The sequence below is a fragment of the Paracoccidioides lutzii genome (genome assembly GCF_000150705.2).
Source record: "Paracoccidioides lutzii Pb01 unplaced genomic scaffold supercont2.2, whole genome shotgun sequence".
NCBI classification, from domain to species: Eukaryota; Fungi; Ascomycota; class Eurotiomycetes; order Onygenales; family Ajellomycetaceae; genus Paracoccidioides; species Paracoccidioides lutzii.
In genome coordinates, this window is record NW_015440948.1 from 632,068 (window position 1) to 645,732 (window position 13,665).

General features: G+C 38.4%; 2 protein-coding genes across 2 annotated transcripts; both read left to right on the plus strand.

Annotated features, from left to right (window-relative positions):
- Positions 1–511: 511 nt before the first annotated feature.
- Positions 512–3,631, plus strand: PAAG_00831 (kinesin heavy chain; the record flags this gene model as incomplete). Its single annotated transcript, XM_015844152.1, has 2 exons — positions 512–1,352; positions 1,452–3,631. The coding sequence occupies 2 exons, from the start codon at positions 512–514 to the stop codon at positions 3,629–3,631; spliced, it is 3,021 nt and encodes a 1,006-aa protein (XP_015700933.1).
- Positions 3,632–11,230: 7,599 nt separating this feature from the next.
- On the plus strand, positions 11,231–13,057 carry PAAG_00833 (hypothetical protein; the record flags this gene model as incomplete). The annotated part of the gene is made up of 1 exon (XM_002796928.2): positions 11,231–13,057. One exon carries the CDS (start codon positions 11,231–11,233, stop codon positions 13,055–13,057), a length of 1,827 nt encoding a protein of 608 aa, XP_002796974.1.
- Positions 13,058–13,665: the final 608 nt, after the last annotated feature.

The following is a 13,665-nucleotide window of genomic DNA, read 5'->3' on the forward strand; positions in this document are numbered from 1 at the left end:
TTTCCTACTTCGATCCCTAGAGTAATCCTATTGCAGACTCCATCTCTATATCACTCCTGGATAATATCGGAATCCTATAACACCCGAATCCTCCTGAGCTCTCCATTCTGCAGTGACCGGACCTCCTGTATCCTCGTCCCGTGCAGCAACAATAATCACAGCCCTACATCCCGTATTTCCACTTCGATTGAACCAAACCCCCGAGCGGGAATCTAGGAATCCAGACACACACACACACACACACACAAAAAAAAAAAAAAAAAAAAAAAAAAAAAAACCTAAATATATACCATATATATCTGTCCACTTCCATGGCCGTACAGCGTGGGATCCCGCCGACTTAGCACGCACTACTAGCCGTGGTTAATCCGGATACTTCGGATATTGTTCTCCAGTTATCAAGTGTCTCTTCCCCCACCTTCCCTGGCTGTTTGTGCCACCTTGTTATACCACTTGGCTTCACGCGTGGGTGCTCGCGATACACTACGCTGGCTACACGGAATCTTTCGCCATGGCTTCCATAATCCCACAACCCTCGCGCCCTTCAACAAACCCTCCCACCGCAGCTCTTCCCCCGTTACCTGGCCCAAAGTCAAGGAAAGATCCGCCTGTGATTTCAGACACCCCAAAGGTTTCCTCATCTTCTTTGAAACTCCCCAAACTTCGCACACCATCTGCCTCACCACGGCCCTCCGCATTGGCTATGCCTCAATCATCCAATCCTTCAACTGGTATCTTGGTTCCCAAATCTCTAGTAGTTGGCGCCCCTGGTAGTCCTGATAAAACCCTGCGCCGTACAGTCAGCATTGCAGCCTTCCCCCAACCTCCTAAAGTAGCAAATCAACTGGCGTCGAAGCCTCAATCTCCTGACTCCACGAAACCAGTAATCCCGTCGAGTAGTATACGGATTAAGACAAAATCTGCCAATGGTTCCGGAAATACATTTAAAGGACCCAGCTCATCCAGAACACCTAGCCTTTTGAATAGCAGCGGGGATGGCAAGTCCATTCCCAATGGTCCAAGTGCTAGAAACTCTGAGGGCCATTTCAGTATCCCCTCTCCACCGCAAAGCAGAAGTTCATCAGCCCAGGGTTCCTATTCTACCAGTGCCACTACCTTCGATGAAACTGAGGAAGGCGGACGAAGGGGTCGAGAGGATTTTGATAGCACATCCGGTAATGGAAAACGTGGTTCCAAGGGGAAAGAATCGAAAGGAAATGTTATAGTTAGCGTCAGAGTTCGACCTGACGTTGGGAACGCAGAGAATTCCAAGTCAGATGAAGAATGGATGGTCGATGGTCGAAGGTCGCTTGTGTCCCACCGTGGGAAGGAATCAGGAGATTATTATTATGGTATTTCTAGTTCCCCCCAAAGATAGAAAAACAGGAGGAATGAAAGAGACATGCGCTCTGATAGCCCAGATCCACAGTGCTAACGGTTTAACATTACAGATAATGTATTTACAGCTCACGATAACAATGCTAGAGTATACGATTCATGCGCGAAACGCCTTGTTCGCCGGGTTATGGAAGGTTATCACGGCACCGTTTTTGCATACGGAATGACTGGAACTGGCAAAACATTTTCCATGCAGGGTACCGCTACATCTCCCGGTGTTATCCCTTTGGCTATTACAGATATATTTTCCTACATTAGAGAAACTCCTCACCGCGAATTCTTACTCCGCGTAAGCTATCTGGAAATCTACAACGAGAAAATCCACGATCTCCTGTCACCACCAGCTTCTGGGACTGGCCCAGGTGCTGTGCAGCAGGAAGAGATCAAACTGCGAGAGGACAGTAAACGAGGTGTATACGCCTCGCCATTGAAGGAAGAAATTGTGCAAAGCCCAACGCAGTTATTACGAGTTATTGCAAGGGGTGACCATGCTCGAAGGACTGGAAGCACGCAGTTCAACGCTCGCAGTTCCCGGAGTCATGCTGTTGTTCAAATTGTGGTAGAAAGCAGAGAGCGAATCCCTGCTGGAAGTTCTGTGCAGGAAAAACGCTCTGCCATCGTTCCTGGTGGCGTGCGTGTCTCAACATTGAGTTTGATTGATCTTGCGGGATCTGAACGTGCTGCAGAAAGCAAAGAACGGAGAACAGAAGGTGCCCATATAAACAAGAGCTTACTCACTTTGGGAACGGTGATTGCCCGGCTTTCTGGAGATAAGGATAAAAATGGCAACCCCACCGATCGGGACGGGAAGCATTTGCCATACCGCGATAGCAAATTAACACGGTTGCTGCAACCTGCGCTGTCAGGGAATTCCCTTGTCAGTATCCTTTGCACTCTTCAGATCGGATCGAGTGGAAGCGCTGCAACTGCCAATACTCATACAGGAGAGACATTGAATACACTGAAGTTTGCAGCCAGAGCGAAGAATAACATTGTCAGCCATGCTAAACGGGCTGAAGAAGCCATGAGTGGCGGTGCCGGGGATGCTGGAAGCCGAGTTCTTTTAGAACGCTACCGCATGGAAATTCAGACACTCAGATCTCAGCTTGAAGGACAAGCAAGAGCTCATAGTGAGAGGGAAGAGAGGCTCGAGGAAAAGGCTTTTGAAAGAGAGGCGGAAATTCGACATGAAGAACAAATGTTGGAAATGCAGCTCGCACGGACAGCGCTCAAGGAAAGAATCGAGCATTTGAACCGTTTAATCTTATGTTCCAAGTCCACTGGCGTTAATGCTAATGGAACCATATCTGCGCTGGGAAGGATCTCGGGAATCTCTGCAGGTGGCTTTGAGCCTGGAACCAGGTCAATTCGATCTTCAGCATCTCAATCGACGTTGGGAGCAAATGGGACTGTTTTAAATAGATCTGCCTCCATGGTTTCAATGCGAAGTTCAGGGCCTTCGACTACTCCCCAAACACCAGCTGCTCAATTTGGCAATAATGAATATGAGGACGATACGATGGGCGAGTTTGCCGATGGAATGGCAAGCCTCCAGATGCAGGTTAATGCCCTTCAGGCGGATCTCTCCGATAAAACTCGATACATCTCAACCCTCGAGCGGCGACTACTACAAGCCCGCCGATCAAGCCACTCACGTATGTCGATGGGATTTTCTCATTTGAAAGGTGCTGTGGGATCCGCAGATGAGCCGGAGGTTATGGCGCTGCTTCACGAAAAGGATATGGAAATATCCGAACTGCGAATACAACTTGACGACAAGGATCGAATGGTTGCAGCTTTGCGTTCCGCGGCCCGCCAGCGTGACGTCGCCCAATTGTCGCCCGACTCGATTTCTTCAGAGATAAAACAGAAATCGGGCCATAATAGCGTCGATAGCAATGGCAGCTCAGCAAATAGTGCCGGCGTTGCTATTGGGACTGTAAGCCCCGTTGCGCTCCTGTCTCCTGTGAGAACAGCCGAGATGGAACAAGAGAACAAGAAGGAGAAAGAGAAAGAGAAGAAACGTAGAAGCGTTGACGAGATGTCCCGAATGCTTGACGAAATGATCCAGGACAGGGTGGAGAGCGGACATCTGGTCAAGGGGACCAGAGGGAGCATGCGTGTTGTTGATGCGGCCCGGCGACAGTCGTCTTCTGGTTCGAATACCGTTCCTCCAATGAGCGCAATGGTAACAGCTCTTCGAGGCTCTTTCACAGATGTCCAATCTGCGTAAACGGATTGTCCTTCTCTCTCTTCTTTGGCCCTTTCTTGCAGAACCGCATCCTTGTTCATTACCTGACCATCTTCCCCATCTTGACGTCGGAGACGAGATATTTGATTTTTATTTCTTTCTTGTTCTTTCCCATTTGGCACCATTACCCCCCAAAACTCTTATGGACTTTGATTTTTTTTTGTACATTTTGTTGTAGATGCACTTTTCGCTTTTGCGCTCTCATTTCCCCCCCCCCCCCCCCAATCTTTGTACAGTAAATGCTCTTTCTTTCCTGATACCCATTATTTCTCAATCTGGCCTTCATTTCATTCACCTCGCTCTCTAATTTCACTCCTACACATCAACTTTTTGTCGTTTTGTGCTGGCCATTTCTATTTCCATTCTCATTCTTAAATTTTTATCCTTCATTTCATATTCCTCAAGGTCGGTTGGTTATTCTATCGACATAATTTACAAGGATCGTCATTTCTTTTCATTTTTATTGCTTAATGCACCTTTTTATACTACTTCCAGTTATGCCCATCTTGCCTAAGCCGTATATTTTGTCCTCTTTTCGAATCTGGCATGTTTGTCTTGACTTTATCTCACCTAACTATCCTAAATAATGCAGAAACGGGAAATGAAAGGAGAAAGGAAAAAAGAAAAGTGGCGAGATGTGTTTCATTATATTTTACTACGTTATCTTTGTCCTTTGTCCTTTGTCCTGCATTTTTCATTTTTCGCTCTGATATGATGGGTTCTGGCGGAATGATTTCTGAGGATGTGACATTACTCTGCGTCATGCCCGTCGTACATGTATTATTATATATCACACCGAGTTTCTTTAATGCCTTTTATGTTCTCTCTAATGCAGAATTTATTTAGATCGTCATCTTTCTACAATATAGAGCTATGTAGAAGAAGCGGATAATAAATGAGATGGTAATTGGATTTGTTCTTTTGAAGTTGTCCAATCTTTTGAAGGCATCGTCGATTCTGGAGATGTTTCTTTTCGTTCCTCTGCTCATTCTACCATATTTATCTCCAGCCTTTTCTAGAATATTTGTGACTCAGGTCTGATACCTGCCGATTTCACTGTAGCAACAACAATCGAATGAGAGGAACTTGTAGATGACGTCTGGTTTCCAGGCTGGATGTCCTGCATGGAGATTACGATTTGCTCCAAGGCTGATCTCCAGTCATTGGCGACCTGAAATGTGCCAGGCTGAAACCGGATAGACAGGGGATCCTTCAGGAATTGCTGCATGTGCATCGCCGCATCAAGCATATGAACCTGAGTAGTTTTTTAATTGGGATCGATAAATACACCCGCTACCTGGCTAAATACACTCCTCAAAAAATACACCATCTCAAAACAAACATAGCGTATACACAGCTGTATACTCAAAATAACTAGTGTTCCAATGTAGTCGATATGTGCTCAGCTCCTCAATTCATTAGTTACTATTAAATTAATCTGAAATAGTTATCTACAAAATCATCCTCCTCATATTCCACTCTGCGAATGGCAGCTTTGCAGAATCAGAATATTATTCAATAAATCAACTCTTGCGTTCTGCTCTTTCCCTAAGATATCAATAAATATATTATTATTATTATTATTATTATTATTATTATTATTATTCATTTGAGGTGTATGCAGTCAATGACTATAACACCTACTTAGTTATGCTAGGATTTGATTATTTTAAAAATCTGATATATATAATTTAGAACATGTAGTTATATAGATTCATCTCAGAATAATAAAATATTTAAACAAATATACTATAGAAATTATAATTATATATATTTATTTCAATAAAAATTAATTGATAAAGAAAATTAGTATAATAGAAAAAATTGATTATGATAAAAAAAATTCTAGAAAAAAAAACTCAATAATCTTGATATTAAACAATAAACTCTCAATAAAAAAAGTAATAATATCAAAGAAAAAGTATATTTAATAATAAATAAATGATAAAAAGAGTAATAATAATAAAAGTATTTAAAATAAAATAACTTAAATTTTAATATTTAATAATGATATAAATTGAATAAAAATTTCATTTGATTTTAAAATTTATTCTTTAAAAGCAGTTTTTATTTCTTCTATGTAGTTTATCAAAATCTTTATTTTCAGTTAAGCTTTAAAAAAAAAAATATATTTGACTAATTGATAAAGTATTTTTTTATTAGTTTTTTTTGACATCATTACACAATGAATAGTTCATTAAAATATGATTTGAATTTTCAACTAAATTATAGAAATCACATTTGTCTAAGTTTATGAAATTTTTAATTTTCTTAAATAGAATTTAAAATAACTATATCTAAGTTTTAATTATATTTATTATAGAGGAAATTTTTTTTTTTTTTTGCACTTTATTAAAAAAAACTTCTATTTTGATTTTACTTCATATTTTTTATATTGATTTTTTTTTCTTTTCAAACTTTAGTCTATTTATTAAAATATAATTCTCTAATTTTTTTTTAAATATAAGTTTAGAAGATAATATTTTATGTTTTCTTTTGAATTTCAGTGCTATTTTTTGCTACTAAATCTACTTTCTCATATTTTAAAATATTTATATAAGCTGATATTTAAGATAAATAAATTTGAATATTTTATATTTTGTTTAATTTTTTTTAAATATTTTTTAAATTAAATTAAGATTTATTTGATCATAAATTTTATATTTTTAAGTCTTTTAACTACTATTTGATTATCTAAAAAAAAAATTCATATATATTTTATGATAGATTCTTTAAGAACAAGTCTATAGACTAATATAAATGCTTTTTGAATTGCAAATAACTCAGTATTAAAAATCTCACATTTCTTCTCAAGATTTCAAAAATGTAATTTATTTTTTGAGTATATTATAAAATATATCAAAGCTAGCCTTGCTTCTCAGATTGTAGTGATGCTGGCTATGACATTGACTACTGTCTTATGACAATATATGACTACTGATCTGAAAAAGTAATAGTAACTGTCTAGCAATCATCTAGCAACTGCTTGAAGGGAACCACTTAGCAAAAGCCTAGCAACCATCTCGCAAACAACTTCTGTCACGGCTTCAGCTAGGCGCAGGTGAACTGGTGTTCGATTGCCAACTAGGTAAGCTATCTGAGCGAATACTAAGATGATTTCTAAAAGATGGGTTCGGGGAAGGCTCTGTTTATATAGCCCTTTTTCTCTAGCGCCGTTGCCATGTGATTGCCACGTTTATGTGTTATTCATACACGGGGTAATTGTGGGGTTGTTTGCCGTTGCCTAGGCAATTGTTGTTTACCGATCACCTTGGCCCGTATGATGGCCGATCGCCTTGGCCTGTGGCGATTACGCTGTTGAGAAGGTTGGACATAAGCCTGTTCTACGCCATCACAACTGTAAACAAATACCTTACAAAAACTGTCTAGCAATGGCATAGCAACTGCTAGTGGAAAGAGATATATAAGAAGAGATTTCCTCAGACCCCTGTTCCTCAAATCATTTTAGTATTTCATTGAAATAGCTTTTCTAGTTGACAATTAAACATTTGTTTATCTGCGCCTAGATTGAAGTCATAACACAAATATTTTTTTTTCACTTTTTGATTTATATAAATATAATATTAAAGAACTTTTCTTATTAATTTTTTGTAGTTTTAGATATATATATATATTTTTCTCTTTATTAGAGAGTTCACTTATAGAAATATTATTAATAAATTTAGATTTTTATTCAAAGATAAAGCTTATTGTGATATGTATTTCCTATATTTAAGCTTAATAATTGATTTTTAATTGTTGTATATATTCTATAGAGTTAAAAAGATATAAATTTTTTAAAATTCTCAAAGTGTTCATTTCAATTTAGAATTTATCTTTATTCAAATTTTTATTAGATATATTTGATAAGTATGAGGTAAATGCTTATTTGAATTGAGTGATTTACATATATTTTTATAAATCTTAAAGTATAATTTATGCAGATTTTATTAAAGTGAATAGTTGATGATGAAATTGAAATTTTTATTTTATTGCTCTAATAGAAGATGTTTTCAATGTACTCAATATTTTTTATAAAGTTTTATTTTGAAGATTTTAAAAATAGTTCATATAGTTTTTTTAATTTTTTCATTAGATCTTAATTTAAAATAAGAAACAGAAGCTGTACAAAGAAGCTGTATAAAATATATATAATAACTTTATAACTTGAAAAGATATTTAAACTCTCTTTCAGTATTTGAGAGATTAATTATATTATTTAAGTTCTTTCAGCCTGAACTAATCTTTTATAAATGTGAACTTTAAATTTAAGCTTTGAATTTAATCAAATCTCTTTCATCTCACTGAGTTTTTGAGTCTTATAACTTTATCTTGAACAGTAATAATTCTATTTTCTTTACTTATTTAAAATAGAAGTAAATGAGTTTGATTTTATTCACATCAAATAAAGTTATTTTTTTTTAAATTTTTTTGTATAGCTTTTTGTATATTTTCATAGTTTTTTTGTGTAGATTTAAAGCTGATAATAAAATTTATATTATCAATATAGTTAGAAGTTCTTATTATATATACATTTTTATTCTTGAATAGATTATATATATATATATATAGTAAATAAAAATAAAGTCAAATTGAAGATTTTTGCGAAACTTCTATTTCAATATTAGTTTTTTTATTTTAATACATCAAATAGAAGTTAAATACTTCTTTTATCATAAAAAACAGATGATTTATTTTATCAGAGACTTTGAAACTTTAGATTTTGAAGAGGTGAAATTATTTTATTTTTTTTTAAAATATGATTAAAAGTATTTTTATATCAATAAATGTAGTAGTAGTAGAAATTAAACTATTATTTTTATCTACTTGAATATCATATAATATTTAAAAAAAACAATTTGGAACTAATTATTTTTTAAAAAAATCATTTTCAAATAATTCAAAAGTAATATAATTTAATATCATTTAGAAATAGTAGATTTTTTATTAGATTTTGTTAAATTAATATTTATAGTGTTTTTAAGTAGACTGAATGATATTAAATTTTTATTAAAAAATAATATAATGCAAAAAGATTTTTTTAACTCTGAATATAGATTCTGAATTATTAAATGATTTATTGAATTAGATTCAGTAATTATTTTAATTAAACTAGTAAAAATTATCACTTCTATCTCATTTTCATTAATATCAAATTACTTTTATTTCCTATCATCATAGTATTTATTCATAGAGGTGTAACATTTAGACTCTAAGAGCTTTATAAATAAACTTATTATGAGTATTTTATATATATATATATATATATATATATTTTGAAAAGTATTAGCAGTATATTTTTCATTGTAAAATTTATATTCTAATATGAAAAGCTTTACTAAATCTTTAGATTTAGTGTAATTAAAAGCTTTGAAGATATCTTTGCTTTTAATATTTTTAAGAAAGTTGTTTCAGTATTCAGTTCTAGTTTTTTTGATACTACAGAATTAGCTATTTTTAATATTTATATATATATTTAAAGATATATATATTTTTTTTCAATCTTTTCTAGCTTTAAAAATACTTTACTGCTTGTTAAAAATATTGACATTAAACTAAAAAAATCTTATTATATCAAACAGGCAGCTGAACTGATTAATAATAGTAAATAATATCATGAAAATAAAAGATTTTATAGATATTTTGTTTTCACAAATTAGTCATTTTGAGCGTACAGCTGTGTATAAGCTATGTTTGATTTAGACTAGTGTATTTAGCCGGGAGCGAGTGTATTTATCAATCCCCGTTTTCCATAAAGGTTGTTGGAGCGAATGTGCAGAGTAACTGCATATGTAACAAGTAGAGATCCCAACTCATCCGAAACCATTCGCACGTCAAATCCGTTTGGCTGACACTCGCGGATCCACTAAAACCCATTCCACGAGACAAGTGATGAAACACTGGTCTCTCTCATGCGTCGGGTCTCACTTAAGCAGTGTTGAAAAATGCCATGGATCTGCACTGAAATAGCCTATCAAAAGCCAAGGCTTCCCCATTGTGTTCCGTCGAACCCTTCAAGCGTTTGACCAAAGAAGAGAAAAGGCATTCCAGATTCTCCATCCTTTTGTTTGAGCTGTTGTTGGTAACCGCGTAACTCAAGACTCCCAGTGTGACAATAATAGTAGTGATGAATTAATTTTGATTCGCAAACACCATCCAGCAACCGCTGTTTTGGCAATACAACAACAACGTACTGCATACTGTTGAGAATTAAATTTTTCTGAGTTTCCAACATCCTGGAAATTTTCTCATTCCCGAGGACCCTGCTCTCCCAGCTCAGGGATAATAGCTATTTCGGCGGGGGTTATCGAAGCGCGGACGATCTTTTGAACCAAGTTCCACGCCGCCCAGTCACAGCGGTCAGTGATCAGCTCCGCCGACCGGTGTGCGTCGGTCACACGTACTTTTTGAGTGCGGTTGAAGTCAAAGGAAAGGAACCCTGGCTAGGTCTTTTTTTCTTTTTTTTTTTTTGCGAGGTGCTGAAGATCCCCCCCAACTCCAGCACTCGCCCCATTCGTTCTTATGATTCCCTGGTTTTACGTCCATTAATACCAAAAATCAGCGTGTGGTACCGTGGGGGGAATCCAGAGTCAATAAGGGAAAGGCCAGAGGCAAAACCCTTTTGACGGAATCAAAAATATCGACGTACATTTGACACTTTACACGGAGCACTGGGAGTAGGAATTTGTTGACTTCACTCCAAGCTCTAATCGTCTTGAACCACGAGGTACGCACCAGAAGAACGGACTTCAGAAGCTTTGGGTATGATCGGTCTTTGCTAACGGTTATTGATATCGATATTATCCCTTACGGAGTACAGCCCATCCATTTCTGCTCTCAGTCATCGCAGGCAAATCTCCTCGACATCTTAGTTGGATGCTGCCTTACCCAATTCCTCTCCCCTACCTGCGACTGCTGGCGGAACCCCGTATTTGAGAAACGTCTCTTTTGTTTTCGTATTTTCAAGCTCCGTATAACCAGTTCTCCTTGAAAGGTGTTCAAGTTACGGATTCCATTTTCCTTAGCAATTTATAAATTGTTTTCTCTTTCTTTTGATGCACTTATTTCTTTGCTGGCTCATTCCTATACCTTCAAAAGCGGCCGTTTCCTTTTGCCAGGATAGTGGGAGCTCTGGGGTGTGCACAAATCTTGCCCCAGTGGACAAGGTGCTATTTAACGGCAGTATCCAGACAGAATCGCAGATTTAGGCTTCATTTGCTGAGCAAGTGCTGTTGTTATCTCCAGAACTTCTTGCACTGACAAGGAACGATTCTTCGAGTCCTATTATTCACCCTTACCCTTCGTGTCAGTCAATTCCGCTTGCTGCTGATCTACCTGTGACCAACCTGCGATCTTCAATAATATGTCCCCTTTTGAGATCTTCGTTTAAAATTGAGAGCACGCGGGGGAAGATTTTCCCTCCAGCTGTGACGTTTGAATCCCAGGGCTTACTGATCTTCATCGTCAATTTCTTGGGTCAACGTTCTTCTGAATCCAAAGGTCGTTGATGTGGAACGCTGTCAGTCAATTTACGTCCTCACATTAAACCGTTGTTATATGACAGGCAGTCTTCATCCCAAGATGATTGTCTCTTCAAAGTACACCTCCCATAGCATGATGCTACGCAGGACGCCAACAAGGAGCACTTTCTTTCCAACTCCTTTGTCAAAACAACAACTGCGTGTTTCGTTCATCGATTCTCCTCTCCCATCACCGAGTTTACCATCGATTCTGCCCCGTCACGGCAAGGAACGAGCTTCGCGATGGCCTAGAAAACTTAGGCGCCTCTTTTGCTGGACAGTCGGAGTTGTTCTTATCATATGGTTTGTGTTTTCGTGGCAACAAGCGGACCATCTTCTTAAGGTTGTCAATTACTTTTCTCATGATGGTGAACCTTTCGAAATAATTGGCAGTGATAACCTGCCAGAAGGTCCCAGCCCAGTGATGGTAACTGACCAACGGGGTCGATCACGATGGACAATTTCGATTCCGCACAATCAAGAGTTCCCTTTGTCGCCGTCTAGTTACTCCTCCCTGTGTTCCCAGGGTATGGAATTATCACATAACTTGGAGAATATCAAAAATAATAAACCGGCCTTGGCACATAACATTGGTCACCATGAATATTATTGGAAAGACAAAAATTTCATGGACATTCCCGATGCAGAAAGGAACGGACTACTTCCAAATTCCCACGATCACGAAATTTTCAGGAAAGGGCATGGTGTTGTTGGTGGTGAAATATATACATTATGGGGCGAGGATGTACCGGTTTGCGAGAAGTCTTTGACTTACATTCTTCAAACAGAGGATGCAGGCATGGGTGCAACTGTAATGGGTTTATGGATGAGTTACGGCCTGGCCCAACATGAAGGCAGGGCCTTTTTTGTTGATGACACCAATTGGGCGTATGGCGAGTATACGACATACTTTAAACTACCGCCAATGCCCTCCTGCCGTCCTCCTCCGTCGTCGCAGAGAATACCTTGCCCTCACCAAACTAGACACCTTCTGATATCTTCAGCCACTACGTCGTGGACCTTTGGACATGGTTTTAATGACAAATTCGAAGACGGTCACAAAATGGGAGTGTACCGGCAGAAAGCAATGTTTGATTTCCTCCGCAGCGGATACGAAGCGTTGTTCCATTTAACAGGGGATGACGCCGCCTATCTCGAACAACGCGTGAAAGAGCTCAATGTCTCTGTAAGGAATAAGGGAGGTATCGAAGTTGGCGTCCATGTCCGCCACGGCGACCGACACCCAATGGAGTTCCAATATCAAAAGTCCTATCTGCCATTGGAAACATATACCGATGCCGCATATGACATCATTTCCTCATTCCGCAGGAGCAACACCAAACCTACCGCATCACTTGGACGTGATAAGTCGAGCATACTGCTTGCCTCTGATGACCCGGACGTCTACATGGCAAAGGAGGTGTCTGATACTGAGCAGGCACAATCGATGATATCCCTCACCAACAAGACAGCCCAAGGCGCTGCGAAGGGTAAGGCCCAGATCACGATGGACGGGAACATAGACTGGGAGGGCGGATTCTTCCACGACGTGTTCTGGTCTTTGGGCGCTCCAACTCCACCCCGTGCAGTGGGGAGTCCGCCCGCGTCCAGGAATGAACCCCATCTCCGTCCACGAAGCGTGGAAGCGAGCGACATAGACTCGTTCCGCTTTCAACCACCCGATGTAGCGCTACGTCTGCGCAAGCTGATTGGTCGTGCCTATCTGCTTGATCTGGCTGTTCTCGGACAGTCGGACGCAGTGGTCTGCGGGGTTAGTAGCATTGCGTGTCGGTTACTGGCCGTCATGCTTGGGTGGGAGAAGGCTATTGAGCAGGGGAAATGGAAGAATGTGGATGGAACATGGCACTGGAAGGGGATTATTTGGTAAATTTTGCTTGATTTAATAACTGTCATTCGTTGTTCATCTTTCTTTTGAGCCTCCGGTTTCTCCTTTCCCCTTGGTTTTCTGTATCCCACGTTCTTTATTCCACCCCTCCCCACTGATCCTCTTGTTGGAGTTTCCCTTGTCGAGTTCACTGGAAAGGTGGAGTACTCTATTTTACACGCGTTGGGCACGAGCTCTCAGCACGGTTGAGAAATATGCAGGCCATACATATGTTGTTTTTATCCATTGAGAATGAATACCATAGATATTTTCCTTGTCATCTATATACCATTTACATAGCAGCAGAGTAAAAATATGAGCTATTGGAGATTTTCAACCATATCGCTCTTTAACTTGTTTTGAACAACGATGATATGATAATCAGAATTCCCTCAAAGTCCTTTTCTTTTAACATTAGCAATAAGGGGCTACATCAAAATGAGCAAGAAAAATATCACAATTGCAAACAACTATTTCCATTTGGTTTCGGTAAAGGTCATATTTGTCGATGTTTAGTCACAACCTTTCTAGATACAGCAGGCTACAGCACCTCAACTACCATAAAATACATATAAACATGAGAAGGAAACTCTGAGAACGTTTTGAGGGGA